Source organism: Oratosquilla oratoria, chromosome 38 (assembly GCF_046742065.1).
Source record: "Oratosquilla oratoria isolate Oo_2021 chromosome 38, ASM4674206v1, whole genome shotgun sequence".
In the NCBI taxonomy this organism is placed as follows: Eukaryota; Metazoa; Arthropoda; class Malacostraca; order Stomatopoda; family Squillidae; genus Oratosquilla; species Oratosquilla oratoria.
Window position 1 is genome coordinate 18,017,861 of NC_134814.1, and position 27,618 is coordinate 18,045,478.

The 27,618-nt window shown below is 40.7% G+C and overlaps 1 protein-coding gene across 1 annotated transcript in view; it reads left to right on the forward strand.

Moving 5' to 3' along the window:
* Window positions 1-27,016, forward strand: part of LOC143019751 (uncharacterized) — a 38,974-nt gene extending 11,958 nt beyond the window's left edge. Inside the window, exons 2-7 of the mRNA XM_076175727.1 lie at window positions 944-1,075; window positions 4,258-4,446; window positions 9,567-9,689; window positions 17,786-17,885; window positions 18,428-18,579; window positions 26,728-27,016. Coding sequence (XP_076031842.1) covers window positions 950-1,075; window positions 4,258-4,446; window positions 9,567-9,689; window positions 17,786-17,885; window positions 18,428-18,579; window positions 26,728-26,835 — 798 coding nt within the window. The 5' untranslated portion in view covers window positions 944-949 and the 3' untranslated portion in view covers window positions 26,836-27,016. The remainder of the gene's footprint in view (window positions 1-943; window positions 1,076-4,257; window positions 4,447-9,566; window positions 9,690-17,785; window positions 17,886-18,427; window positions 18,580-26,727) is intronic.
* The last annotated feature ends 602 nt before the right edge of the window (window positions 27,017-27,618 follow it).

A 27,618-nucleotide genomic window follows, 5' to 3' on the forward strand; every position in this document is an offset into this window, starting at 1 on the left:
TTCTTGTATACAAAATAAAGCGGTATAATTGTGAATGTAGAAGTTTTAAAAGGATCAATAAGTGTAGTTAATAAAACGTATGGGAGGATATTAATTAGGAAATTTGGAAGAGGAACAGAGAGAGTTTAAAGGTCGAGATCTGGAGAAAGTGGAGAGCTTACAGTATTTTAGGTCATACGTGTTAGGAAATGGAGTGGGTTTGTGAGTAAATCATAGAGAAGGAAATCAGGTAAATCTCTGTGGGGAATGAAAATTGCTATGGGAAATAGGTATCTGGGGACGAATGCAAAAGGAAGAATATACAAGAGCGTAAAGGTGTTTGAGATTAAATAATTAAGGAATACACAAATATTACAAGGATGGGTAGTATTAGAAATGAGGAAGTGAGATGAAGAGCAGGGGTGGAAAAGGAGTTGGTAGATATGGTTGACCAAATAATGATTAGACTGTTTGGGCATATTGAAAGAATGAGTGAAGAAAAATTAACATATAGGTCTTCTGTCAGCATGTTTTATTACAAATTATTGTAACTCGTGATCATAATAACTAGACGGTTGAATAAAACGGTAAATGAATAAGTCTCGTTTCGATAAACATCTAAGCAAGATGCTGTAATGACTGCTATTTATTTTATACTATTTGTTTATTTGTTTGTTATTATTTGTCTTGTTATTTGCTTGATTTTCAATTATTGTTCATCTGTCATTTTATTATTATTTACTATTTACCTGTTTGTTTATTTTTTAACTATACCTATGCATTTATTACTTTCATTTATTATTTATATTATCATAATTTTTTTTTTTCATTTTATTTTATCATTTTTTATCATATCTTATCGCACCTGACCTAGTTATGGGTCAAAAGGTTTCCTGTCGGCATGCTCCACCTTTGTCTCTTATACATATCACGCCTTTTTCGGCAATTTTTTCTTGGACTACAGGTCACCATGACTACTATGGAAATAACTCAGGAGTCCATGGACCAAAAGAACTTCACCCTGCGTTACATCCGGAAGTTCGATCGTATCTATGGACCGACTTGGATGTCAGCTGGTGGAGAATTTCAAACCAGGGTAGTGTGAGAACATTATTAAGTATCTTTTGTGCCAGTGTACTACATGTATTTAACATATATGAAATTAGTAGTTGCCGACGAATATTTGAAAAGAAACACCATGTAAGGACGAGGCCTTTCTTAGTACTGTGTTTCGGGTGTTGGAGCTTTATCAAACACACAAATCTCTAGGGAAGACCCGGGGGGAATGGCTAAGGTCATTGGAGCCTAGGAACGGTGAAGAAGGATAAGGAACAATTGTTCGTGTGTAGGAGGACATTTATTCACCGTCGATGGGAAAATATATAAGTGGAAGAAATAAGGTCAGGAGCGCAAAAAATTATAGCGTTCCAAGAATTCGTTTACAATTGGAACCAAAGGAATCAGGTGGGGTGAAACGTTAAACATGACTAATTTGTTTGATCGTGTTGAATCCCTGGATGATGGCTGTTTCCACACATTTTCTCCGGATTGTATCAGACATTATATCACTATCAACGCTTGTGTTACATACAGAAACAGTAGCAACCACCTGATAGATTGAGAGAGGACAGAGCTATTGATACAACCTGATGAAATCAGTGGCAAGTGTTTGGAAGCAGTAACCAACCAGGGTTCCAATACGATTGGACAAAATAGAGGCAATACACCTTGAACCAAGATATTTACACGCTGCCGTACTGGAGTCGAAGGGGATAATGTGAACAGGCGCTACCAGGTAGAAGTACTGTATATGGTGTGGTATAGCGCTGGCAACCACCAGAAATTCAGTAAGTCTTCGGGGATTGTGTGGGTAGGTCCTGCACTTTTCCGGGGAAGAGGATGAGAGCATATGTGGATGAATCCTCGTAGAACTAGCAGAGAGAGTGCTGAAGATCTTCATGCGAGATAGAGTGTATGCTGAAGATATCTGCATAACATGTGCTTTTTGTCCTGGGGCGTTAGGGAGAAGGGAGAGGAGACGGTGTATGAGGATATTGAATATGTATGCAAGTGGCAGTTGCCGACATGTTTATCGAAATAAACACCTGAATGTGAGGAAGGGGCCTTTATTAGCACGACGTTTCGCTTGTTACAGTTTTTTCAAGTACATAGTCGTAATACACATGACTGAGATTAAATAAGAAGAACGGGAGGGGAGGAGGGGAGGGACGATCTTAACAAATTGTTCACATGGGCGGTGAAATGGCAAATAAACTTCAATATCTCAAGGTGCAGCGTGTTAAAGGTAGGTGTTAGGTCCGTTGGCTCTAACACTTAGTAATTTTCATTCTTCTGTAGGCCCCATGCCTAGTCCTTCACTCAAAGCTTCAGGGGCGAATTAAATTAGATTTTTTTTTATCTTCTTTCTTCTAAGTAAATACACTTGGTTTTTTATCTACACCAAAGGACCCCCACCTGGGATCCTCTTACACCCACCAAGCCAAGTCTGCTCCGACTTCACAATTTAATTCATCCAATAACTTTGAACGTAACAAATAAGTGCCACCCTTTAAGGGCTTGACTTTACCTCCGTGCACCAATAGTTTTTCTCCCCCTCCACCCTTTTCTCCAATCAGAAAATCTGTTACACTGTCTCGAGCAATACTGCTTACGCAAGCAATCTGTCGCAAGGTGAGCGTGGCTTGTATGTTTACATTTCGTCACATCATCACTGTTATTGATATCCTAACTTGTATTTACAAACTTTAGGCGGTAGCGAGAATATGCAACTCTGTACTTCCTATCGGCCATTTTTTCAAAACATCCAAATAATAGAATTTGCATATCTTTTCACCTCCTCCTCTATCTACTTAAATGTCTACCTCTATCTACCGGCCTCTTACAGTAGGGCTACATAACCCCGAAAATAGATATGGCTTAGATAACACATTGAAAGGGAAAACTGAGTGCGAGATAGACTTGTAAGTTCTAGTGAGTCCTGACCTTAAATCCAAGAAACAGTGCATTAGCGTCAGGAATAAAGCAAACAGAGCATTAGGTTTCATTGCTAGGACGGTTACGAATAAAAGTGCAGAGGTAATTATCAAACTTTATCTAGCGTTAGTTAGACCCATCCTTGACTGTGCGGTACAGTTTTGGTCTCCGTCTTATAGAATGGATATCAGTTCACTAGAATCAGTGCAGAGGAGAATGACCAAAATGATACATGGGCTCAGAAATTTACATTACGAAGAGAGGCTTAGACACCTTAACTTACACTTTCTGGAAAGACGCAGAGAGAGGGGGATCTAATAGAGACATTGAAGTGGATCAAAGGCTTCAACAAAGGTCATCATATTAAGACAACAGAGGAGGACTCGCAGTAATGGATTTAAAATTGACAAATTTAGATTTAAGAAGTAAATAGGCAAGAATCAGTTTATCAATAGGGTGGTCAACGAGAGGAACAGACTTAGTAACTATAAGTTGTTTTAAGAAACGGTTAGGCAACTTTATAGATAGGGATGACAGGTGGTAATGGACATGGAACTGCCAAGTGTAGGCCTCATGGTCTCATGCAGTCTCCTTCATTCTTGTTCTTTCTCCTTCCCTCCCTCCCTCCCTCCCACAATCCCTGCCTCCCTCACCTCGTTCCCTCCGTTCCTCTTACTTAGTCTCAGTCATGTGTATTACGACTATATACTTGAAAAAGCTGTGAAAAGCAAAACGTCGTAACAACAAAGGCTCCGTCCTCACATGGTGTTTATTTTGATAAAGATATTGAATATGAATGGAATGAGGGCTCCTCCGTGTAGGGTGGTGCCAAGGTCAAAACTCCTGGTGGTGCTAATAGGCCCTTTGAAAACTTTCTAGCCATCTCAAGAGATTTCTCTAACTCCAAAATCATCCACAAGCTGGTCGTGGATAATGTCCCTGTTTGCAATATCAAAAGCACTTTAGATTCATAAACTACGAAGCTTGTGGAAGAAAGGTTACAAAGATGCGGCGGCTAGCCTTTGCACACTTGTATAAAGCAATAAACGTTTTGAAGGAAATTAAAGACATGAAGATCATCATGGCTGGAAAGATAATGTTTGCCCACTTTGGTAATGAACATAACATAGCCAATTAAAGCAAAATTATACGAAAGACAATAATTTCCCGTCCTGTATTTCATGATACATACGTATTTGGAGCTTGATGTTCCTTGGAATTCACCTTGGATTTACATCTACCTCTATAGTGAAGTGAATTACAGATGACTTACATCATTTGCAGAAATTCCTGACCATGCTGGGATTGGTGCAAGGCCAGCGCGTGCTGATTTTGGGAAGCGGAGGAGGGGGTGAAGCATTTCTTATGGCGCAGTGCTACGGGGTTCACGTCCACGGTGTCGACATCTCTTCCAACATGTGTCAGGTTGCGATGGATAACCTGGCTCTGAAGGAGAAAAAAGTTCAGGATTTGGTGAGTGCAATGGGGAACCAGGGGATGAATGTACGGGAAAGGAAGAAGAGAGCTGTGAGGGGAGGAAGGGAAGTTCCTAGGTGTAACTAGTTGGGTGTTTCAATATGATATATAAAACGTAGCTATCAGATTAACACAAACCTTTTCACCTAACAAACCACCTGTCTGTATGTAAAAGTGGTGATATAAGATAATTCGCAACAATCGAGAACTCAATTTAGCTTCCATAGTAAGGTTAGCGTCTATAAATTTCATGTCAAAGCATATAACGAATTAAAAGAAACCCGCCTCACACAAAGTTCAAAATGAGATACATTTCAAAAGGACACAAACAGAATATATCTAGTAGTTAGATTATTGGGAAATGGCTAGCGCAATCAAGAAAATTGGAATCAACCTATTGATAGGATGATGTGGAACGATAAGGTTTAGATGTTTTATTGCCCAAAATCTGGTGTAGTGTGATTGTTATTCGAAAGGCCAATGAGAGGGCAGGAGTATATTACTAAGAGTTGTGGTAGTCGGACATTTAGATAGTACATGAATTTATTGTAAGGGAGTCACCGTATGGGCAGGTGGGAGAGCCATCTCCCCTCAAGAGATTGCCTTGTGTGAGGCGAGTGCCCCAATCATAGACGTACTAACACTATTTCTAAACGTTGGTTACGCAGATGTGAGAAATTCCAAGGTTTTGATGATTTAGAAACTGGGATAAGAGAGTAGAAAAAAAACATTCATTTCCCTGAAGTAGCTTTTTCATGCATGTACCTTAACAGTAATAAGATTGGATGTCCCTGTTCTGCCTTTCTAATAATTAGGTCACTTGTGTTAAATTTTATTATGAAAACAACGAGCACATATAGAGGCATTTAGCATGGTAGAAATGTATTGAATTTAGTCCTATGGTACAATCGAGGAAGCACAGCTACACAAAAATGAACACATTGAACAAGTATACGTAAGCACAATAAATATTTTGTTGTACACTTCGTCTGGGGTATTGGCTGCATGTTATTGTGGCAAAATAGCATGCAGTTCATACTTTAGGGTCTATAAGTAGAGCCCCTACGGACCAGAGGCACACATAATTTTGTCTGGGATAGAGGAAGACTCTGTTCACAGAGAAATGATGACACTTTTATTATACTGCGACTGCCCCTCCGTTATGCTGTCCCCCAACCCCTTGTTACTGTCCTGTACTATTTCTCTGAATATTCTTTTCCTTTTTTTCGCCTAGCCTGTGGTGGGGGATAAAATGCTGCCACCAAGTATTCCCACATGAATCATAAGAGGCGAGAAAAGCGGAACGGGGATTACGACTAGGAATCCTTCTCCCTGTAGCCCCACAGAGGACATAAAAAAAAAAAAAAGTAAAGGCCTAAGACAGTCTAGGAGTTTTCCAACCAGTACACTAAGGTTTGGATCTTTTAATGTGCGTGGATATAGTACAGATGAGAGTAAAAGGGAAGAGATAGGCAGTATGTTTGTGAGAAGAAAGATGAATGTGTTGGCTTTGAGTGTAACTAAGTTACTTGTTACTGTCCTGTACCATTTCTCTGAATATTCTTTTCCTTTTTTTTTTCCCTAGCCTGTGGTGGGGGATAAAATGCTGCCACCAAGTATTCCCACATGAATCATAAGAGGCGAGAAAAGCGGAATGGGGATTAGGACTAGGCATCATTCTCCCTGTAGCCCCACAGAGGACATAAAAAAAAAAGAAAAAAAAAGTAAAGGCCTAAGACAGTCTAGGAGTTTTCCAACCAGTACACTAAGGTTTGGATCTTTTAATGTGCGTGGATATAGTACAGATGAGAGTAAAAGGGAAGAGATAGGCAGTATGTTTGTGAGAAGAAAGATGGATGTGTTGGCTTTGAGTGAAACTAAGTTACTTGTTACTGTCCTGTACCATTTCTCTGAATATTCTTTTCCTTTTTTTCGCCTAGCCTGTGGTGGGGGATAAAATGCTGCCACCAAGTATTCCCACATGAATCATAAGAGGCGAGAAAAGCGGGACGGGGATTAGGACTAGGCATCATTCTCCCTGTAGCCCCACAGAGGACATTAAAAAAAAAAAAAAAGTAAAGGCCTAAGACGGTCTAGGAGTTTTCCAACCAGTACACTAAGGTTTGGATCTTTTAATGTGCGTGGATATAGTACAGATGAGAGTAAAAGGGAAGAGATAGGCAGTATGTTTGTGAGAAGAAAGATGGATGTGTTGGCTTTGAGTGAAACTAAGTTGAGAGGGAGGGGCGAGTGTGAGTTTGGGAGTGTAGTTGATAGGTTCTAAGAAGTGAAGAGAGGGCGAGGGAGAGAAGGATGGCTATACTAGTAAGTGAAGAGATAGGTAAACGTGTAGTGGAGTGGAAGGAGGTTTCTTCAAGGTTAATGTGGATGAAGATGAAACTGAGAAAGGAGATGTGGATTTTTGTAAGTGTATATGGGCCTGGTAGTGAGAAGAGTGTAGATGAAAGGGAGGCTTTTTGGATAGATTGAAATGAGCTCATAGAGGGATTAGGGAGAAATGTCGATATAGTAGTAATGGGTGAGCTTCACGCTAGGGTAGGACATGACCCAATAGACGGAGTGGTTGGGAAATGTGGAGTTCCAAGAAAGAATCTTAGTCGAGAGTTGATGGTGGAGATGTGTTTAGAAAGAGAGTTGATGATAGCAAATACACTGTTTAGGGAAAAAAATTCAATCATAAGTGTACATGGGAGAGGGTGGTCGATGGTAGGGTGGTAGATAGAGCGTTAATGGGCTATGTAGTGGTAGATAGTAGTATAATAGGAAGAGTTACAGATGTACATGTTCTAAAGGGAGAGAGTAAGGGAATATCAGGAAGGAAAGCGGGAGGAAATAGAAGGAAGGGTAGTGAGTGGTGGGATGAGGAAACAAAGAAGGTTGTAGAAGAGAAGAAGCGAGCTTTCACAGATTGGTTACAAAATAGGCCGAGGGAATCATATGCAAGGTACAACGAAAAGAGAAGAAAAGTAAAGCATAAGATAAAGGAGGAAAAGAGGAGACCAGATGAGAAATGGGGTAAGAGTCTGTCAGATAATTTTGAAAGTAATAAAAAGATGTTTTGGAAAGAAATTAAAAGAGGAAGAGGAGGCGAATCAAGTAGAGAAGAAAAGGTAAAAGATGCAGATGGAGAGATGATAATGGAAGAGAAGGCAATAAGAGGAAGATAGGCAGAGTATTTTATGGAGTTGCTAAATGTGAAGTAGGAAAGGGAGAGAAAGGTAGTTGTAGTGGGAAGTGTTAAGAAAATGAGAGTGATGAGTGAGGAAAATGGAAGAGAAATAAAAAATTATTAAGTGAAGACATATGTTAAGATGAGGAGGTACAGTGATAGTGGACTGGCTGGTGAATTTATTTAATGTTTGTTCCTTTACAAAGGAAGAGGGGACAAGTGAGTGTAGTAGTTTTAGACGGATTAGCTTGTTAAGTGTAGTTGGGAAGGCTTATGGGAGGGTCTTGATTGAGAGGATTAGGAGAGGAACATAGGGAGTAATTGGTGAGGAACAGTGTGGGTTTAGGACAGGTAGAGGTTGCGTAGATCAGAATTTTGTGGTAAGACAGATATGTGAGAAAGGTATAGAAAAAGGTAAGGATGTTTTTTGGGTTTTTATGGATTTGGAAAAGGCTTATGACAGGGTAGACAGGAAGGCACTGTTGGAGGTATTGCAGATACACGAGATAGGCGGAAAGCTTTTATGAGCTGTCAAGAGTTTTTATGGGAGTAGTAGAGTGTGTGTCAGGATTAGAAATGGAGAGAGTGAGTGGTTTGAGATAAAGGTGGGACTTCGTCAAGGATGTGTTATGTCACCCTGGCTGTTCAATTTATACATGGATGGGGTGGTGCGAGAGGTAAATGCAAGGGAGGTGGGTCAGGGATTAGAGAGGGTTAAATAAAATGGAGAAAAGTGGGAGATCAGCCAGCTGTTGTTTACGGACGACACTGCGCTTGTAGCAGGATCAGAGGAGGGATTGAGGAAGTTAGTGACAGAGTTTGGGAAAGTGTGTGAAAGAAGGAAGTTGAAGATAAATTTGGGTAGAAGTAAGGTGATGAGATGTACAAGGGGTGAAAGTGGTAGCAGACTGGAAGTGAGTATTAAGGGAGAGAGACTGGAGGAAGTGGATAGTTTTAGATACTTGGGTGCGAATGTGCCAGGAAAGGAATGAGTGGGGGTGGAGGTAGAATGTAGATTGAGAGAAGCGAGTAAATGCCTTGGTGGATTGAAAAGTGTAATGAGAAATAGACATTTGGAAATGGATGCTAAGAGGAGATAGTATGAAGGAGTGATTGTGCCGACAGCACTGTATGGGACAGAAACATGGAACATAAGAGAGGAAGAGAGAAAGAGTTTGAATGTGTCTGAGATGAGGTGTCTGAGAAGTATGATAGGGGTTACTAGGCTGGACAGAGTGAGAAATGAGGAGGTGAGGAGGAGAACGGGAGTGGAAAGGGAGTTGGGAGATAGGGTGGATGAAAGAGTATTGGGATGGTTTGGACACATGGAAAGAATGAGTGAAGAAAGACTAGTAAAAGAGGTATGGAAGGCAGATGTGGAGGGAGTGAACATGAGGGGGCGACCTAGGATGAGATGAATGGATGGGGTAAAAGGGGCTTTGGGAAGAGTGGAATGTCTGTTGAGGAAGGACGGGAGAGGACAGAAGACAGGGGTGAATGGAGAATGGTATATGGATGATGTGATCCATGAGGTGGCATGGATGGGGGATGGGGGGTGAGGGAGTATGTATGAAATTGACGCAGCTCGAAGGGATTTCTCCCCGTCTTCTCTTTTTCTGCATGAGGGGATGGAGAGGGGGGTCGCCGATTTAATGAAGCGGTGTTGCTGTGGATGTGCTGTGTCTTGCGACACTCTTTCTGACCCAGGGTTATGGACAAGATGCAGGGATGACCCATCATCAGGAAGTGCCAAGATAAGAGGGAGGGAAGAGGGTGGAGGGAAGTGGAGTGTGATAGGGATGGAATGGGTGGGAATGGTTTTTATGCCTTCGTTTTTTTGGCTACCTCCCTTGTAAGGGGGGAAAACCCTTTTTTATATACATGTATGTGTATGTACTTCCAACCTGAAACTTCTGTTTTGTTGTAGATCCACTTCGAGGCTGCAGATATGACGAAGATGAAGTTAGAGGAAGAAAGTTATGATGTCATCTATAGCCGAGACACTATCCTCTACGTCAGGGACAAGGAGTCCTTCTTCAAGAAGCTGTTGGTACGTCTATTTCTTGGCGTTAATCAATACACACACACACACACACACACACACACACACACACACACACACACACACACACACACACACCACCAGGAATGATGTACTAACAAAGCAGAGTTTTCGTATATTAACATTTGTACTAGTAGAAAGAAATTACAATAAAAGGAATTATCATATTGTGAATTTACATCTGTATAACAGGTGAGCGGGTGACCAGCCCGCCACTAGAGGCTTGCTTCATTACGCCCTTTTGGAAGAGGAGCGTGTCTTTCAGTCGAAAAAAGATAGCACTCTTCCATTTTGCTGTGCCTTACGAACAAGGAGGACGGCCCTGGCTTACCTGTTCCGTTTAGTGTCTACATCCGCTATGCAATACCTCAGTTCCGTGGTGACGGGACAAGACAGCAAATAGTGGACCAGTGGATTACTTGTCTGGAGGCCACTGCCACTCGAGGGAGTCGTCCCGTAGCTCCTTCTGAGTGCCGTACCTGATGCGCAAGCGATGCAATGTCACCTGGCCCACCCTGTTTTGTTGTCGGTCGGCTCGAAGGGGTTGGTAGGCGGTGGCTCTTGCAAACCATGCCGCCTGCCTCGATGACTTCTCTTGTTCCTAGCGTTCGGCAGCAGTCCTGCGTTCAGCAGGAAACCGGGCCAGCACCTTGCATTGCTGCAGGTTGGGCAGGACGTCGCTGCTAATGTCAGGCATTCTGGTGGCCGCACGTGCCGCCTCGTCAGCAGCCTCGTTACCTCTTAGTCCCACGTGACTTGGGATCCAGTTGAGCCGCACCCGTCGACCCTCTGCAGCTAAGCTTTGTGTATGTGCCGATATGGAGATAACGATGCTCACGTTGTCTATTGGGGTGTGTTGTTGCAGTGGCTCTAGGACTGACCTCGAGTCAGTGTGAATGACCACTGCGGCCCTATGACGGTGCTTGGCGTGTTCCAAGGAGTGCCAGATTGCCACCAGTTCCGTCTGTAGGGTAGAACAGTGGTCTGGTGTCCTCCAGGTGAGCACTTCTCCCTCGGTGACCACCGCCGCTCCCATTGTGCCCCGGGTAGGGTCGACGGAGCCGTCATTGTAGTAAATGGCACTGCCGGGGATGCTGGCCTGAGTCACCGACATCAGCACGTGTTGCAGGTCGTTGATGATGACTTCCGCATGCGGTTGGTCCCATGGTGGTGGTGCGACGTAGGTGGTGGTGCTGGGAAGGTCAGGCCCTCCCTTCAGCAACGTTTTGGTGTCCACCAGGGTGTTGGTGGCGTTAGCGATAATTCTCAGCTAGGTGCCACTACCAAAGAGGTCTCTTTGCTGTGAAAAAGACCTGGCGAGTTTCACACGTGCTGTGGAATCTCCGTCCCGCCGAAAGACTTTGGCTACCCGGCAAACCACGACCTGCTGGGCCATAAAGCCCAGGGAAACAAGGTCGACTTTATTTTGTAGGGCACTTGCTGTAGTCCATTGAGGTGCACCCAATATACCCCGCATTGCCTCGTATTGCATCACTTCGTCCCACTTTTGCTGCGTAAGTGACAGAGCGATAAGTACTAGTGTACCGTAGTTCGTTAATGTAAGGATGATCTCTACATAGTATAGGCGCAGCACAGATAATTAGGCCTCATCACGTGCCTTTGTCATCAACTTTTTGACGTTCGTCCTTGAACGAATTCGGTCTCTCAGGTAGGTGACCTGGGTGCCGAAGGTCAACCCTTGATCAGCCTATACGTCTAGGTATTGGTAGGTACGGGTGCAGGCTAGTCTGACGCCCTGAATCTGTAAGTGACATTCTGGGGTGGTAGCTTTTCCCATCATGGTCTTAAATTTCTCCGATGAGATATCAAGGCCCAGCTCCTTGCTTTTCTCAGTGATAAGGTCAAGTGCTTGTTGTGCTCTTGTGACTTAGTTGCCCTTGCCAGCGATGACAAGGAAGAGGTCATCGGCGTAACTGAGAAGAGCTGTATGGCCTTTGAAAGGTAGGTTGATTGACTAGCTGCTCCATCATCAGGTTGAACAAAAAAGGTGTACAGTTTTCCAATTCGCGGTTCTGTGATAATTCCCCCTGGAACCTGGCCCTTGCCTACTGATGCTGTAAGTAGTACTGAACCTAGGCAAGGAGTCTGCCCAGAACACCTTTCTCCACCATGGCGGTCAGGATGGCATGAGGGTTTGCCAGTTCGCATGCCTTCTCCAAATCGAGGAAAACAACCACAGCGAAGCGGTTATCAATCCTGCTCAGCTGGGCCATGATGCTGTCGACGTTCCCAACTCCCCACGTGAAACCGAAGATGTTAGGATGGATGAGTCCAAGGCGCTAGACGAGGCGGGTAAAAACCATTTGTTCTGCAGTCTTGGCCGTGCGGCTCATCAGGGAGATGGGACGGGGCTTGGTAGGCTCACTAGGTTTAGGAATATATTGTATATCGGCCTCTTTCTATGTGCCCGGGAGGCATCCCGCCAGTCATGATTGGTTTATGAGGGATAGAATAGCTCCTTCACCTGTTGGTCCGGCGCGGGCCAGCTTCAATTAAGTGACTTGATTCGCTCATCTGGCGGTATCCCAGCTTTTCTGAGCTGGGATGAGCTTTCGTTGAGTGAAAGACTTGTCCGTCACGTCGAGTCTCTTCCGAGCGATATCAATGAGTCTACCCCTCTCTGGTCTTAGATGTTGCTGTAAAGTTAGAATCTCTGTAGCTAGCTGAGCAGTGGCACAGCGTGTGGCGAACATGTCCCCCAACATTTCTGCTTCCTGCCGTGGATGAGGGTGAGCCGGAGACCGTGAAGGTCACTTGCCGGAGGCTATCCTCAGTTTGGATCATGAGTCGGATAAGTCAGTGTGCTGGTTGAGACTGGAGCACCACACCAGCCACTTTGCCTCTCTTCCTCAGGACGTGATTTCTCGAGCGTGTTTCACTACTTCCCGAAGGATCTCAAGGATTTGCGGGGGTGGGCCGCTTCTTGTACAGTTTACGGATACTGACGAGGTATTTCTGTTCTCGGACTTTCTCGTTATAGAACCACCAGATCTTTTAGGTACTGGCAAGCCTGTTTCTTCCTTGGAATGAAGGCACCCGCTGCCCTCCCCATAGCCGCAGTTAAGTCTCTCTCCCGTTCGTCTAGGTCCTCCGGGTGTTCCAGCGTGGAGGTGGAAGTGGCATTTGTGGTACGATGACCCTCAGTACAGTGGTGACGGCATAATGTTCGCTAGTTAATGTGGGATAGACCCGCCATATGGCATCAGGAGCCAGGTCCTTTAAAACAAAGGTGTGCTACAGTCTCCTACCTCGGATGTGCGTAGCATCTCAGGTGTTGAGGAGAACAACATCCAGTAATTCCTCCATGACAGTAGCCAGGTGTCGCCCTGTAGAATTGGTGGAGGACACAGACTTTATCAGTGGGTGGTGTGTTTTGAAACATCTGCCTATGATGCTGCTGTTGTGTGTACCAATTGAGAACACTTCATCTTGTTGCAGCACTCCACTTGGTCGTTTGTAGATGATGTAGACGGTGAGCGAAAAACCGCTGAGCTGGAGTTGTATGGTCATCACCTCCACTCCCTCGCCACAGTACACAGGGTCAGTGATCCTGTGATGAAGGAAGCTGCTCCGCACTATTATTAGCAGCCACGGAGGTGATCATCTCTGCCATACAGGAGATAGTGGGCCGTGTAACCTGGTGCCCTCCACTCAGAGTCCTCCGGTAATAGCTTCTCTTGCAGGTGTACAACGTCTGTGCTCTCTTCTACCAGGGCCTAGGTGATTTGGTGGTTTCAGTCCCTCGGACGTGAGAGCACGGCCGTTGTTGTTGCCTTAATGCTGCTCCATTATCACGGTGGCCAAGGATGGCGGTATTGGGACCAGCCGGCTGTTGCGGTGAGGATATAGCCCTTCTGGGAACGGTAGCCATGATGTCTCCAGGAGTTGCCTGACCACCCGCATCAGATGACCTAGGAGGTCCCTCAGCAGAGTAAAGGAGATACTCTCCAGAGGCTTGGCGAAGGGAGCCGGATCTTCCTTAGTAGTGGCAGAGTCTTGGCTCTGGTGATCGGGATCTGGGGCGTCAAAAGTGAGAGCAGGGACGTTCAGGGTCGGCGCAGGGACGTCCACGGCCAGCGCAGGAGCGTCGTTAATTATCGGCGCGAAGTATTTTATTTTCGCTGATGACGGCGTCTTGGACGCTGTGGTTTTAGTTCTGGGTGCGAATGGGACTCCGGCGCCCCTATCGTCTGTTTCTGTCGTTGGATGTGTTGTTGGTCACATGGGGCAGGTGGAGTGGCTGAGCCCCAGGCTGGGCGAATGGGTGGGGGTACAGGGCGAAACCACCGTTGCTGCTGTTCCGTTTCGTGTTGTCGTTGTTTTATACAATTCTTTTGGTAACTCCTCTGACTATCTATCCCACCAAGAAGCCTCTTAATGCGTTCAGGGCAGGGGTGTGCCAGGCATGTTGTTTCTGAAGGCAGTATGGGCAACGAGACGTGGTGGGCTGGTTGGCCTCGTGCCTTTTGATTCATTCTTCCGTCGGGTGTGCCTTGCCGCAGTTGCCACGTCTTACGGGGGTGGGGGGTGGGGGGGTTGCATCAAATCTGCACGTGGTTGTACCTCTAGTATCAGTGGCATCGAACAGGTTCACTACCGTAGTGGCGCAGGGTGTATTTACTCCATACCCCCAGGTCCAGTCTACGTGGTAAGGGGCCCGTAATCTCCACCAACACTTGGCGAATTGGAGCCTTGTCGTTGGAGGCACGGAGCCGCTCTGTAGATAGAACCGTATGTTGGTCCTGTACGGCTTCTAGTTGAAAGTCAAAGTGATACCTTTGTTGCGCCTTTCAGCTTAGTTGACTTTCACCAGCATGGCTGAAAGATGCTCGGCGAGGGCAGACGTCCTTGCTGCACTCTCGTCACCATTGGGAATGAGGATATATCCCCCTTTTAAGTTTGGCACGAAAATTATTTGCACTACATGATCCTGCTGTAGGGCTAGCACTGCCTGATATTGATTGCCGTTGCCGCCGATGTTTCCAAGATTGAAGCTGAGGGCGGCCACCCACCGATGGAGTGTTGAGATTCTACCGACGGTTCTTGCTATTTTTGACAAGAGTTCATCCACCGTCATTGTCGTCGCACGTCATTATTAACTTTATTCCTTCAATTAATTATCTTATTCCTATTTGTTCAAATAAATCTAATCCATAAAAATATGCATGTTGCTTCCCCTTTTCTTAATTCACAGGCATATCGCATGGACAAATATTAAAAATAATCTTACTTTTCTTGATGGTTATATTCTGATGAAAATGTCTTAATGATAGTACAATAAGCTTACCCTATAATTCCTTTCTAGTCAATCATATTTTCGAATACCATAGTTTAGGAGCATCAAGAGCATTGGCGTAATTTATTTCCAACCCAATCTAACTTACCTTGGTATTCGAATGAACCTGGTTATATCTAGCACCTATCTATGCCCTTAAATCCTCCACAGATAAGTCTATACCCATACATTGTGCATTTCAGTCTCCACTTGATTGCCCTGACACTCTTGAATGCCCCTTCATGTTCATGATTCCTCATAGAAATCCCTCAATTTCTCGAATCTCCTGATGGCAGCTGCTGATAACTGTACCCAGCTACCTATTGAATAATCTGATTCTTGCTATCTTATCAGAAATTCCCTAGTCTTCGTAACCTCTGCCCCCCAAATATATATATATATATATATATATATATATATATATATATATATATATATATATATATATATATATATATATATATAAGAACATAAGAACATAAGAATAAAGGAGACTGCAAAAGACCATAAGGCCTACACTAGGCAGCTCCGTATCCATCACCACCTGTCATCCCCATCCATAAAGTTGTCTAATCGTTTTTTAAAACAACTGATAGTTTCAACGCTTACTACATGGTTACTAAGTTTATTCCATTCATCGACCACCGTATTAGTAAACCAATTCTTGCCTATTTCCTTCTTAAATCTAAATTCGTTCAGTTTATACCCATTACTGCGAGTCTTGCCCTGTTGTTTTATTATGATGACCTTGTTTGCATCTCTCTTGATCCACTTGAACACTTCTATTAGATCACCCCGCACTCTGCGTCTTTCCAGAGAGTGTAAGTTTAGGTGCCTAAGCCTCTCTTCGCAAGGCAAATTTCCGAGTCCATGTATTATTTTGGTCATTCTTCTCTGCACTGATTCTAGTGAATTTATGTCCATTTTGTAGGACGGAGACCAAAACTGTACCGCATAGTCAAGGATGTGTCTAACTATCGCCAGATAGAGTTTAATAATTACCTCTGCACTTCTATTCGTTACCGTCCTAGCAATGAAGCCTAATGCACTGTTAGCTTTATTTCTGGCGCTAATGCACTGCTTCCTGGTTTTAAGGTCCGGACTCACCAGAACTCCCAAGTCCCTCTCGCACTCAGATTTTTCTAAAAATGTGTTATCTAAGTTGTATCTATTTTCGGGGTTGTGTAGCCCCACGTTTAACACGCTACACTTAGAGATATTGAAGTTCATTTGCCATTTCACCGACCATATTAACAGCTTATTAAGATCATCCTGCAGAATCTGGGCGTCGTCTCCTGACCTGATTAGGCGTCCTATTTTAGTGTCGTCCGCAAACTTACTAACATCACTGTTTATCCCATCGTCTAAGTCGTTTATGTATATACTGAACAATAAGGGACCCAAAACTGAGCCCTGGGGGACCCCGCTAGTAACATTGCCCCACCTAGATTTTATTCCATTTATGGTGACCCGCTGTTTTCTGTTACTAATCCAAGCTCTAATCCATTCTAACACTTTTCCTCCTATGCCATGGGCTTTGATTTTATTTAGTAGTTTCTGGTGTGGCACCTTGTCGAACGCTTTGCTAAAGTCAAGGTAAATAACATCGTAATTTTCATTGTTATCTGACGCCTTATATACTTTAGTGTAAAAGGATAGAAGATTAGTCACACATGACTTACCCTTGGAGAAACCATGCTGTGAATCACGAATTAAATTATGCCCTTCGATGTGTTCTCTGAGTCTATTTACTATTATTGATTCAAGCATTTTTCCTATAACCGATGTCAAACTGATTGGCCTGTAGTTGCATATAGACGATCTATCTCCCTTCTTAAAAACAGGAACAACGTTTGCCTTTCTCCAAGCAGTTGGAACAAAACCAGTGTCTACCGATTTATTGAATATTCCAGTTAATTGGTCGCAGATTTCAAATTTACGCTCCTTAAGCATTCTTGGAAAAATTTGGTCTGGACCCGGAGATTTTGTAGCTTTGAGTCTGTCAATCTGCTTGACTACTTCTTCTTTACTAATGCTGATATTAGACTACTTTCTTCATCCCCTCTGAAAATCGGATCGTAGTCAGGTACTTTATCTAATCTCTCATTAGTAAACACCGATAGAAATTTTTTGTTAAACTCCTCACTCATTTTTTCCTCCGATTCTATCATGACATTTTCATCGTTTTTAATTGGTCCTATTCTTTCTTTATTTTTTGTTCTATAGAGGTGAAAGAAACTGGCAACCTTGGCAACCTTGATTTCATAATTACGTTTCGCTGAACGTATATTCCTTTTAACCAGCTTTGTCATTTCGTTATATCTTGATCTAAGGTGTGATTCCCCGTTTTTTATTTTTACGTAAAGTCCTCTTTTCATTTCGATCTCATGTTTCAATCTGTCCGTCATCCATTTGGGAGTATTACTATTTTTCCGTATTGGCCTTAGGGGGATAAATGTGTTTTGTGCATTAATGATTAGATCAGTTAGATTGCTATACATTTCTTTGAAATCGCTGACCTGACTGTTGGGCCCTCGCCCCCAAATGACCTGACCTAAGGTATGCATATTACCCTCCGTCACCCAGACCTCACTCCCAGCCCCGCTCCGAGAACCAAGAATGTTCGAAACGTCCGTGTATATATATATATATATATATATATATATATATATATACATATATATATATAACAATGAATGAATAAATAAAATCACTTGACCCATGAACATATCACGATAGTGGCTCGTTATGAGTCTCTTCCCTTTCTGTACATTCCAGTCTTTTGCAGGGCTGGCTGCGACCTGGAGGAAAGCTGTTCGTGGCCGACTTCTGCCGGAAAAACAAAGAGGATTCACCCCAAGAGCTTGAGGATCTCATTAAGCTCCGCAGTAAGAAATGCATAATTATCTTCTTATGAGTGATGACCATTTCTAATACATTTACCTTCTAAATCTATTACAAATTAAATTTTTCAATGTTTCCATTGATGATAATAATGAAATATTAAATCGATTCCTTTTGTTCATTTAGATATTGCTAACACCACCACATCTTTGGCGAAATAATTCCTTCCCTTTATGATCAATATGATTTATACTACGAATCTGCGCAATGCACTCCTTACAAATACATGAAATTTTCCTGATTAATACGACTGGATGATTATTTTCTTTAGCCTAAACAGTGTCGGCAGTAGATAGAAATCCACTTACAACACATCCCTCGTCAGCAATTGTAACTCGCGTTTTTACTTCACTCTCTAAAACTCCTCCTCCTCCCAGATTTTCATTTCTCTGCCTTTCCTCTCCATTATCGGCAATAGAAGATTCTGCCATAGAACTATCGTTTCCACTAGGATTTATTACCAGGCATGATTCACCGGTATTAATATCCCGGAGGAACTTGTTGTCTAAATCAAGTTTCTTAATAGGATGGAGCTTGACTGCACTGGTAGATTACGAGGAAATGCTGCGAAAAGTTGGTTTCAAGGACGTGAGGGCCCAGGACATATCCGACGAATTCCTCCGATTTGTAACTGAATATTGCAAAAATTTAATGGGCATGAGAGAATGCTATATCCAGGTAAGGGTCCTCTGGTGAAAGCTTTTCCATTTGACGAATCAAACAAAAGGTGTCTGGTGGTGTCCGTGTAAACTAGTGCCTTCGTTGCTCGGAGGACAAGATGGGATTTCAGAGACATGACAGTTCTTTTTGGGTTGGACGGAACCACTCCAATGAAATAGTTTTTGTAACACTTTAAAGGTCTGCAAAAAAGAGACTTCCCACTCTCCATGGAGATTAAGAAAGTCTAATTGACATGAAGTTGCCACGCCGTAGTGTGGATTTGCAAGTGTCTGGAGGTATTGCGAGGCGCAAGCATGCCGAGTTTTGTGATACACATATAACCATTCTCACTCTCACACACACACACACACACACACACACACACACACACACACACACACACACACACACACACACACACACACACACACACACACACTTTCAACGAACGGACGGCTTGAAGAACGTTCTGAAGAAAAGTGCAGATTGTGGATCCCAACGCAAAGAGAAGTGCCTTTTTGTATTTACAGGGTGGGGGGAAATTGCTCGTGGGGTAGTGGGAAAGTAAGGAAAGAGGAGAAGGGGAGGGATTGCTGGGGAAATGGAAGGAAATGAGGAAGTAGAGGACTTGGCCCAAACAGACCGCCGAAAAGTAAACAAGCGACCGCAAGACCAGCTGGAAGATGACGACATGTCTAATAAGAATGTAAAGATTAGAAGTATAGATAGGAGCAATACAGTAGAAAGTGATGAGAATATTTTCAAGGGATTTAAAGAGGGTGGGGGGGACACAAACCCCCCTCCCCCGACTGACAAGACTAGAAGAGAAGGTCGATAAGATGATCGAGGACTTGGAGCGTAGGTTCGGTAATGTTGACAGTATGATACGAAGAATTGAAAAATTGGAAGAACTAGAGAGGGCGAACAAAAACTTAACTAAGGAAATTGAAGAATTAAAACAACAGTTAAAAGAAGTAAAAGATGAGAATAAAGTCTTAAAGGAGAATAATATGGAGAACAAGGAGGGTTGGAAAAAAATCATGAAAATAGCAAGGTTGCATTCACTGACATAATCAGACAGCAAATGAATGAACAAACTGAAAACTCAGTTATTAAAGTGATGAGACAGAAGGAGAATATAGTAAGAGACTTAGCAGACAAAAAGAAATGTATAATTATATTAGGAATGGAAGAGAAACATAACCCAGATAGAACCACAAGAATCAAAGAGGAAAATGAAAAAGTAAGAAATTTACTAGAATTAGTTCAGGAAGATGAACCAGAAATAATTAAACAAATCGAAGAGAAATTCAGGCTAGGGAAATATAGTACAGACAAGACCAGACCAATCAAGATTAAATTCAGGTCACAAAATACGGCTGAGAATATCTTATCCAAAACAGGGAAACTAGCAACAAGTGAACAATATAAAAAGGTATGGATAAAAAGGGAAATGAATAAAGAGGAAAGAGAGGAAGAAAAACAGAAAAGACTTGAAGCAAAGGAAAAAAACGAGATAAGAACGGAGTCAGAAAAAGAGAGATTCTATTGGAGAGTAGTGAATATGAAACTGAAGAAAGTCGACATACAAGAGAAAAACAAAAGGGAAACAGAGAACACAATGGAAGTGGCAGAAAACTAAGAGTGTCTTACACAAATATAGATGGATTAATAACAGGATTGAATGAACTGAATGATTACTTGAAAGAAAAAGAACCAGACATAATGGGAATTGTAGAAACAAAATTAAAAGGTCCACTACCACCCAACAGTGTAGGACATGATGCATATAATTATTGGATTAGAAACAGAGTGAAAAAGGAAGGGGGTGGAGTTATGTTCCTAACTAAGAAGGATATAAACGTGAAGGGTGTCACATATGGAAAGAATACAGTAGAAATGATAATGATGGAAGTAGAAGACAGAGATAAGAAGAACAGAAAGTTTGTGATAAATTATGTGCCCCCAAAAACAGCCTCATGGGAAGAGAGTGAACATAAAAGTATGTTAGAGGACACAAAGATAACATTAAACAAGATAATGGAAGAGGGAGGAAAAATAGTTATGATGGGCGACTTTAATTGAAAAGAAATCTGCTGGGAAGAAATGACAGTAAAGGGTGGAGACGGCTCATGGGGTAACGCTCTACTCGAGATGGTTACTGACCATACAATGACACAATGGATACAGGAGAACACTAGGTATAGAAATGAAGAAGAGCCATCGAAACTAGACCTAGTAATTACATCCGAACCTAGAATAGTGGACAAAATTGAATATAAAGCACCAATAAGTAAAAGTGACCACATACTGATTGAACTGGAACTTAATGAAGAAAAATATATGAAAAGAAATGAACAATACAGAAAAGGAAGAATGATGTATGAAAAAACAAACTTTGATAAAATAAGAGAATTCTTTCAAAAGAAAAACTGGGAAGAAATATACAAAGAAGAAACAACAGTAGAAGAGAAATGGAATATTTTGACAAAAATTTACAAAAAAGGAGTGGAAAAGTATGTCCCAAGACAAAAATAAGAAAAAGAATATGTAAAATGCTGGTACAACAAAAGCTGTAGGGAGTTAAAAGACAATAGAGACAAAGCCTGGACCAGATGGAAAAAAGACAGAAGACCTGAAAAATGGAAAATATATACCTGCTATAGAAATGAATATGTACAAATGTGCAGAGAAGAAAAGAGAAAATATGAAAAAGATATCATAGAAAAGTGTAAAGATCAACCGAAACTATTCTACAGATTTGTAAACAATAAACTGAAAAACAAACAAGACTTGGAGAAATTAAGACAGGAGGGAGTTGAATACACTGAGGAAATGGAAATGGCGGAAATTATGAACAAACATTTTAAATCAGTGTTTACAAGGGAGAACATACAACCTGAAGAGAAAGAATGGAAAGAGAAAGTCCCCCCTATGGAAGAAATAGAAGTAACAAAGAATGAAATATTAACACACTTGAGTAATCTTGATGTCAGAAAATCGCATGGACCAGATGAAATAGCAAACTGGATACTAAAAGAATGCAGGAATGAACTGGCAGACAAAATACATAGCATACTAAATAGTTCCTTGAAAGAAGGAAAAGTTCCAGAAGATTGGAAAAAAGCAAACATAGTACCTATATACAAAGGAGGAAATAAAGAAGACCCTACCAACTATAGACCAGTCTCTCTAACAAGTACAATAGCAAAAATTTGTGAAAGAATTATCAAAAGTAGATGGGTAAAATATTTAGAAAAAAAAACAAAGTGTTAAATCCAAGGCAATTTGGATTCAGACAAGGACGATCATGCGTCACCAATTTAATATGTTTCTATTCAAGACTAATAGACATAATACAGGAAAGAGATGGATGGGCGGACTGTGCATTTTTAGATCTAAAGAAAGCTTTTGACAAAGTACCACATAAGAAGTTGCTTAAGAAATTAGAAACTGAAGGAGGAATACAGGGCAAACTACTAAATTGGATGGAGGACTTTTTGCAAGAAAGAAAAATGAGAGTAGTGATAAGAAACCAGCACTCAAAATGGGATGAAGTAATAAGCGGTGTTCCGCAGGGAACAGTTCTGGCCCCAATAATGTTTGCTATATATATTAATGATATGGATGAAGGAATAGAAAGCTATATGAGCTTCTTTGCAGATGATGCAAAACTACTGAAAAGAGTGAAAACTGAAGAGGATTGTGAATCACTACAGAGAGATCTAAATAAAGTACAAGAATGGAGTAGGAAATGGGAGATGGAGTTCAATACAAAAAAGTGTAGTATAATGGAATTTGGAAAAAGCAAAAACAGAATAACAGGAGCATATAAATTGGGAGAAGAAGGAATAAAAAAAGTAGAAAACGAGAAGGACCTGGGAGTCATTGTTATGAATAATATGTCACCTGAGAAACATATAAATAAGATTTTTGGAGAGACTTATAATCTAATAAGAACAATCAAAGTTGCATTTACATACCTGGATGAAGAAATGGTGAAGAAAATCCTAATCACCCTGATAAGACCAAGATTGGAATATGCAGCAACGATATGGTCACCAAGTACAAAAAAATGTATAAAAAAACTTGAAAGAATACAAAGAGCAATTACAAAACTGGCACCAACACTCTCAAAACTATCATATGAAGAGAGACTAGAAAAACTTGAACTACAGACACTAGAGCAAAGAAGAGAGAGAGGAGATTTGATAGCTATTTACAGAATCATGAAAGGCATAGAAATTACTGACAGAGAGAATCTGATAAAATGGGATGACAGAAATACTAGAGGACACGGAAAGAAAATAAAAAAAGACAGCTATAGAAGAGATTTGAAAAAGAACAGCTTTCCTCACAGAGTAATAGACAGTTGGAACAAGTTAGATGAGAAAGTGGTGTGTGCAAAAACAATACATGAATTTAAAAATAGTTTAGATAAAATGAGATATGAAGACGGGACCCCACGAGCATAGCTCCCCTTCCCGTAAAATACAACTAGGTAAATACACACACACACACACACACACACACACACGCACACACACACACACACACACACACACACACACACACACACACACACACACAGATAGATAGAGAGAGATAGAGAGAGAGAGAGAGACGGACAGACATCAGACAGACCATCTGACAGATATAGATATAGACATAGACAATGGGAGAGACACGTATAGTGGCGTACGAACGGGTGGGGGTTGATGCGACTATGCCCCCCCTCTGTTTTTGTAAGGAAAAATTATAATGAAAAAATATATTCATTAAACGAAAAGAAAATATATATATATATATAGAAGTACGGAGTTACGCTCTCATTGGATTTGTTTTTGAGGTAATGGTACGATATAAGCTGTGATATCTTGATCTGTGTGATGAAAAAACAAATAAATATTTACTTAATTGTGAGCCTTCATTTAAAATTGAGTTTATACAAAATTTAAAGTAAACTTATTAAGTACTAAAATCACGGGTTAAATTTTCAGGTAATAAACTTTTTGTTTAATTTTCCCAGGACCTTGGATGAGAGAGACTATACTAAAAGCATGAATATATGCCTTAGACTTTACACATATACCACTGGATAATCTATTTCCAGGTGAAAATAATCGATTATCAATTGGTTACTGATCACAAAAGTAGTCGAAGTGATCGATTACCAAAGAAAGAAAGAAAGAATGCTCATCCCTAGATTTCCGTTACACCAACATCTGACGAAACAGGAAGAGAAAGAAGTAAATATATCCACCATAGCTTCTATAAATATAGACGGATTGATATAAGCAAAATTAGAAATGAATTACTACTTAAAGTAGAAAGGACCTGACATAATGTGCTTTGCTGAAACCAAACTTAATGAAAATATTGGCGTACAGGAAGGCGAGGGAAAGTATGACTTATGGAACAAGGAAACATGAGTAAAAGTTGAAGAAGATGGGATGATAAATAAAAAAAAGCATCAATGCGGAAAAAGTAGAAATGGGGGATGGAATGGCTGAGGTAATGAAAAAGGTTGGAAAGAGATATTGGAGTGGCATACTTCCCTCCAAAACAGGCGCACGGAATGTGAGTACAGGTTGAGAATATAATTCTCATGAGTAACTTTAATTATAGAGAAGTATTATGGGACGAATGGAAGACAAAGGGAAGTGAAGGGTCCTGGAACAGCATATTACTGAAGATAGCAATGGATAATATAATTGCTCATTACGCAAAGTAACCAACATGATATAGAAACGAAGATCAAACTGCAAGGTTTGATATGATCTTAACAAAGGGACTTAAAGTGATTGAATTATTGAATCACCACTATCCACAAAAATCAAGAAAGACCATGCGCTTCTTGATTTTTTATGAAACTAAGGAAGTTAGAATTAAGAAAGGAAATGTACAAAAAGAGAAAGTAAAACAGGAAGCATATGATAGTTTGTGGGTTAAGTTAACCCAAACAAATGGACAAAAAATGAATGTAGGTGTAATATATAGGCCAAAGACATTATCATTAGCAGACGACAAACTGTTATTTCAAGAACTGTCTAGTTTCTGCAACCGGGATTTATTGATAATGGGTGATTTCAATTTTACTGACATTGATTGGATGACCCTTGAACATGGCCATATAGGTAGTCGCTTGATTGATTTTCTTGGTGACAATTACTTAATTCAGCATGTAAAAGAGCCCACAGGATATGGAAACTTACTTATGGAAACTATTGATCACTAGCCGCGAAAGTATGCTAACTGATGCAGAAGTCGGTGAAACTGTTGCAAATAGCGATCACAACTTAGATTCAAACTCCTAAAAAAAATTAGAATAGATACTTGTGTTTCTAAAATACCCGATTTCAGTAAAGCTCAGTTCATAGGACTACGTCAGGAGCTTCAGCTTACAGATTCGGAGGCAAAATTAAGCGAAATACCTGTAGATCAGATGTGAGAAATATTTCAAAATACGCTCACTAAGATGATTCATACTTACATTCCTTAGGACAGACGTCCCCCAAATCAGGCTCGCCCAAAGTGACTCGACAAAGAAACTGAAAAAGGTATGCTAAAAAGAGACAGGCTTATAAGAAATATAAGTGCTCGGGTGCATCTAATGACTATGAAAGTTATGTATTAATACAAAGAGATTTAAAAAAGACAATAAAAAAACGACAATACGAAATGAACATCGCTGATAAATCCAAAGAGAATCCCAAAGAATTCTATAGTTACATTAGAGATAAAAAGGTTGTTAGGAATCACATTGGTCCACTATTATCTGCTGACGGTCAACTTGAATATTCAAATGAAGGAATGTGTAATATTCTAAACAATTATTTTAGCTCAGTATTCGTAAACGAAACACCTCAAAGTGAACTCCAAACTGAAACCTGTGAAAAGTCTAGGGTAAACTTACTACGGTAAATATAACAAAAGAAAAAATTAAAAGGTGTATAGAGAAACTCAAAGTTAATAAAACACCAGGGCCTGACGGTTGGCATCCAAGAATCTTAAAGGAAATGAAAAATGAGATTGTTGTTCCATTAGAAATTATTTTCAAGAAATCCATCATATCCGGAGATGTCCCAAGAGAATGGAAGCTAGCTAACGTTACTCCCATATTCAAAAAAGGTGACAAAAAGAAACCAAATAACTATAGGCCTATAAGTTTGACTTCAATCGTAGGAAAAATAATGGAAACTATCATCAGAGATGCTATCGAACATCATTTAGAAAGTAACCGTTTGATAAATGATAGCCAGCATAGTTTCAGACGGAAACGTTCTTGCGTGACTAACTTACTCGAATTCTACAACACAGTTATCTCGAATTATGACAAAAGAAACAATATAGATTTAATATATCTAGACTTTGCAAAAGCTTTTGATACCGTCCCACACGAAAGACTACTTACTAAATTAGCTTCGCACGGAATAAGTGGTAGCCTATTAAGTTGGACTAGTAATTGGTTGAATAATCGAAAACAGAGAGTTGTTTTAAATGGAAAAACTTCTAGATGGAAAAATGTTACAAGTGGAGTTCCTCAGGGTTCCGTTCTTGGGCTACTTCTATTCATAGTATATATAAATTATATAGACCATGGACTAAAATCTACCGTTTCCAAATTTGCTGATGATACAAAACTGTGCGGAATGGCAAATGATCACTTAAATCAATTAGATATTCAAGAAGATTTAGATAAATTACAGCAATGGTCTGAAAAGTGGCTAATGAAATTTAACACAAGTAAATGCAAGGTAATGCACATAGGTAAAAATAACAGTAGGTGCGATTACAAAATATTTGTAAATTCGTTAACAAAAGTGGATAATGAAAAAGATCTCGGCGTAATTATCAGTAACGATCTCAAATCATCCAAGAAGTGTATTTCAGCCTCTGAGAAAGCAAATAAGATTCTAGGACTGATTGCGCGATCTTTTGATTTCAAAAGTCCATCATCAGTTAATTCAGTATAGCGAAAAAAAAAGAACTTTGAGCATCACCCTGATTTCAAAATGGTACAACATGTTCAGGTAGGTGCATGAGTTGCAAAGTTAAAAAAGCGTACGCACATACAGACATACAGTGGGATTTATCAATTTAGATAATTGTCCTAGGTACTTGTCTAGAGAAAATATGATTCACCTTCCTTCTAACTCTACGCAGGACTTCAGCGAGGAGGATTATGACGAGTCCCTCTTCACTCTGAAAAGTTTGCAGGGTGCAGTCCAGGGAGGCGGACTTGCTCAGGGACTGTTCGAAGCTTCAAAATAAAGAAGACCTGTCAGAAAAGACTCACAACCAAAGGAAAGAAGGATTTTTCTTTCTTTCTTTTTTGCGGAGGAAAGAACAGACTTCAAAATATAGATTCTTGGAGAAAAAAATGCAATTTATTATGAATTAGTGCCATACAACATTTAACCAATATTCCCCAGCAGAATCAGAAGAAAAAATGGAAAACAGAATAAAAAATTAGAAAGAGAAATGTAGTGTTTGTTTCCTTTACATTATATAAAAATTTAGAAATACTCAGATACAATTTTCGAGAGGACAACTTACCCTATCTGCCCATTCACAAGGAACATTAGATGAATAGAAAAATACTTTCAATATAATCACACTTAATCATCAATAACAAAACTGAGATTTATTAAGATATATTTTTATATATGGATCTAATTTAAAGGTTATAATTTTATTACTATCATTTCAAAATGATAAAATGTAGTGATGTAAATATAAAGTGACATTTACAATATCACTTTGTGTGGACAATAGATAAACAGACCTTAAGAGGCAAACTCAAGCTGGAAATTAAAAGGAAAAAAAAAAATCCATAAAAATTAACCAATAACTCCGAGTCTTCTAGATATTGTTACTCCTAGTTTTGTTAATACGAATTAAGAAAATGCACAAATGAGAAGAGATCAACTTTAATACGTGAAGCTTATGTAGCATAAATAACACAACCTGAAGTTGCGTTAGGGAAAGCGTCTCCATAATTCTCCTTTGTTTTATAAATTAGCTAATGAACCTAAAACTTACTTATGAACTTAT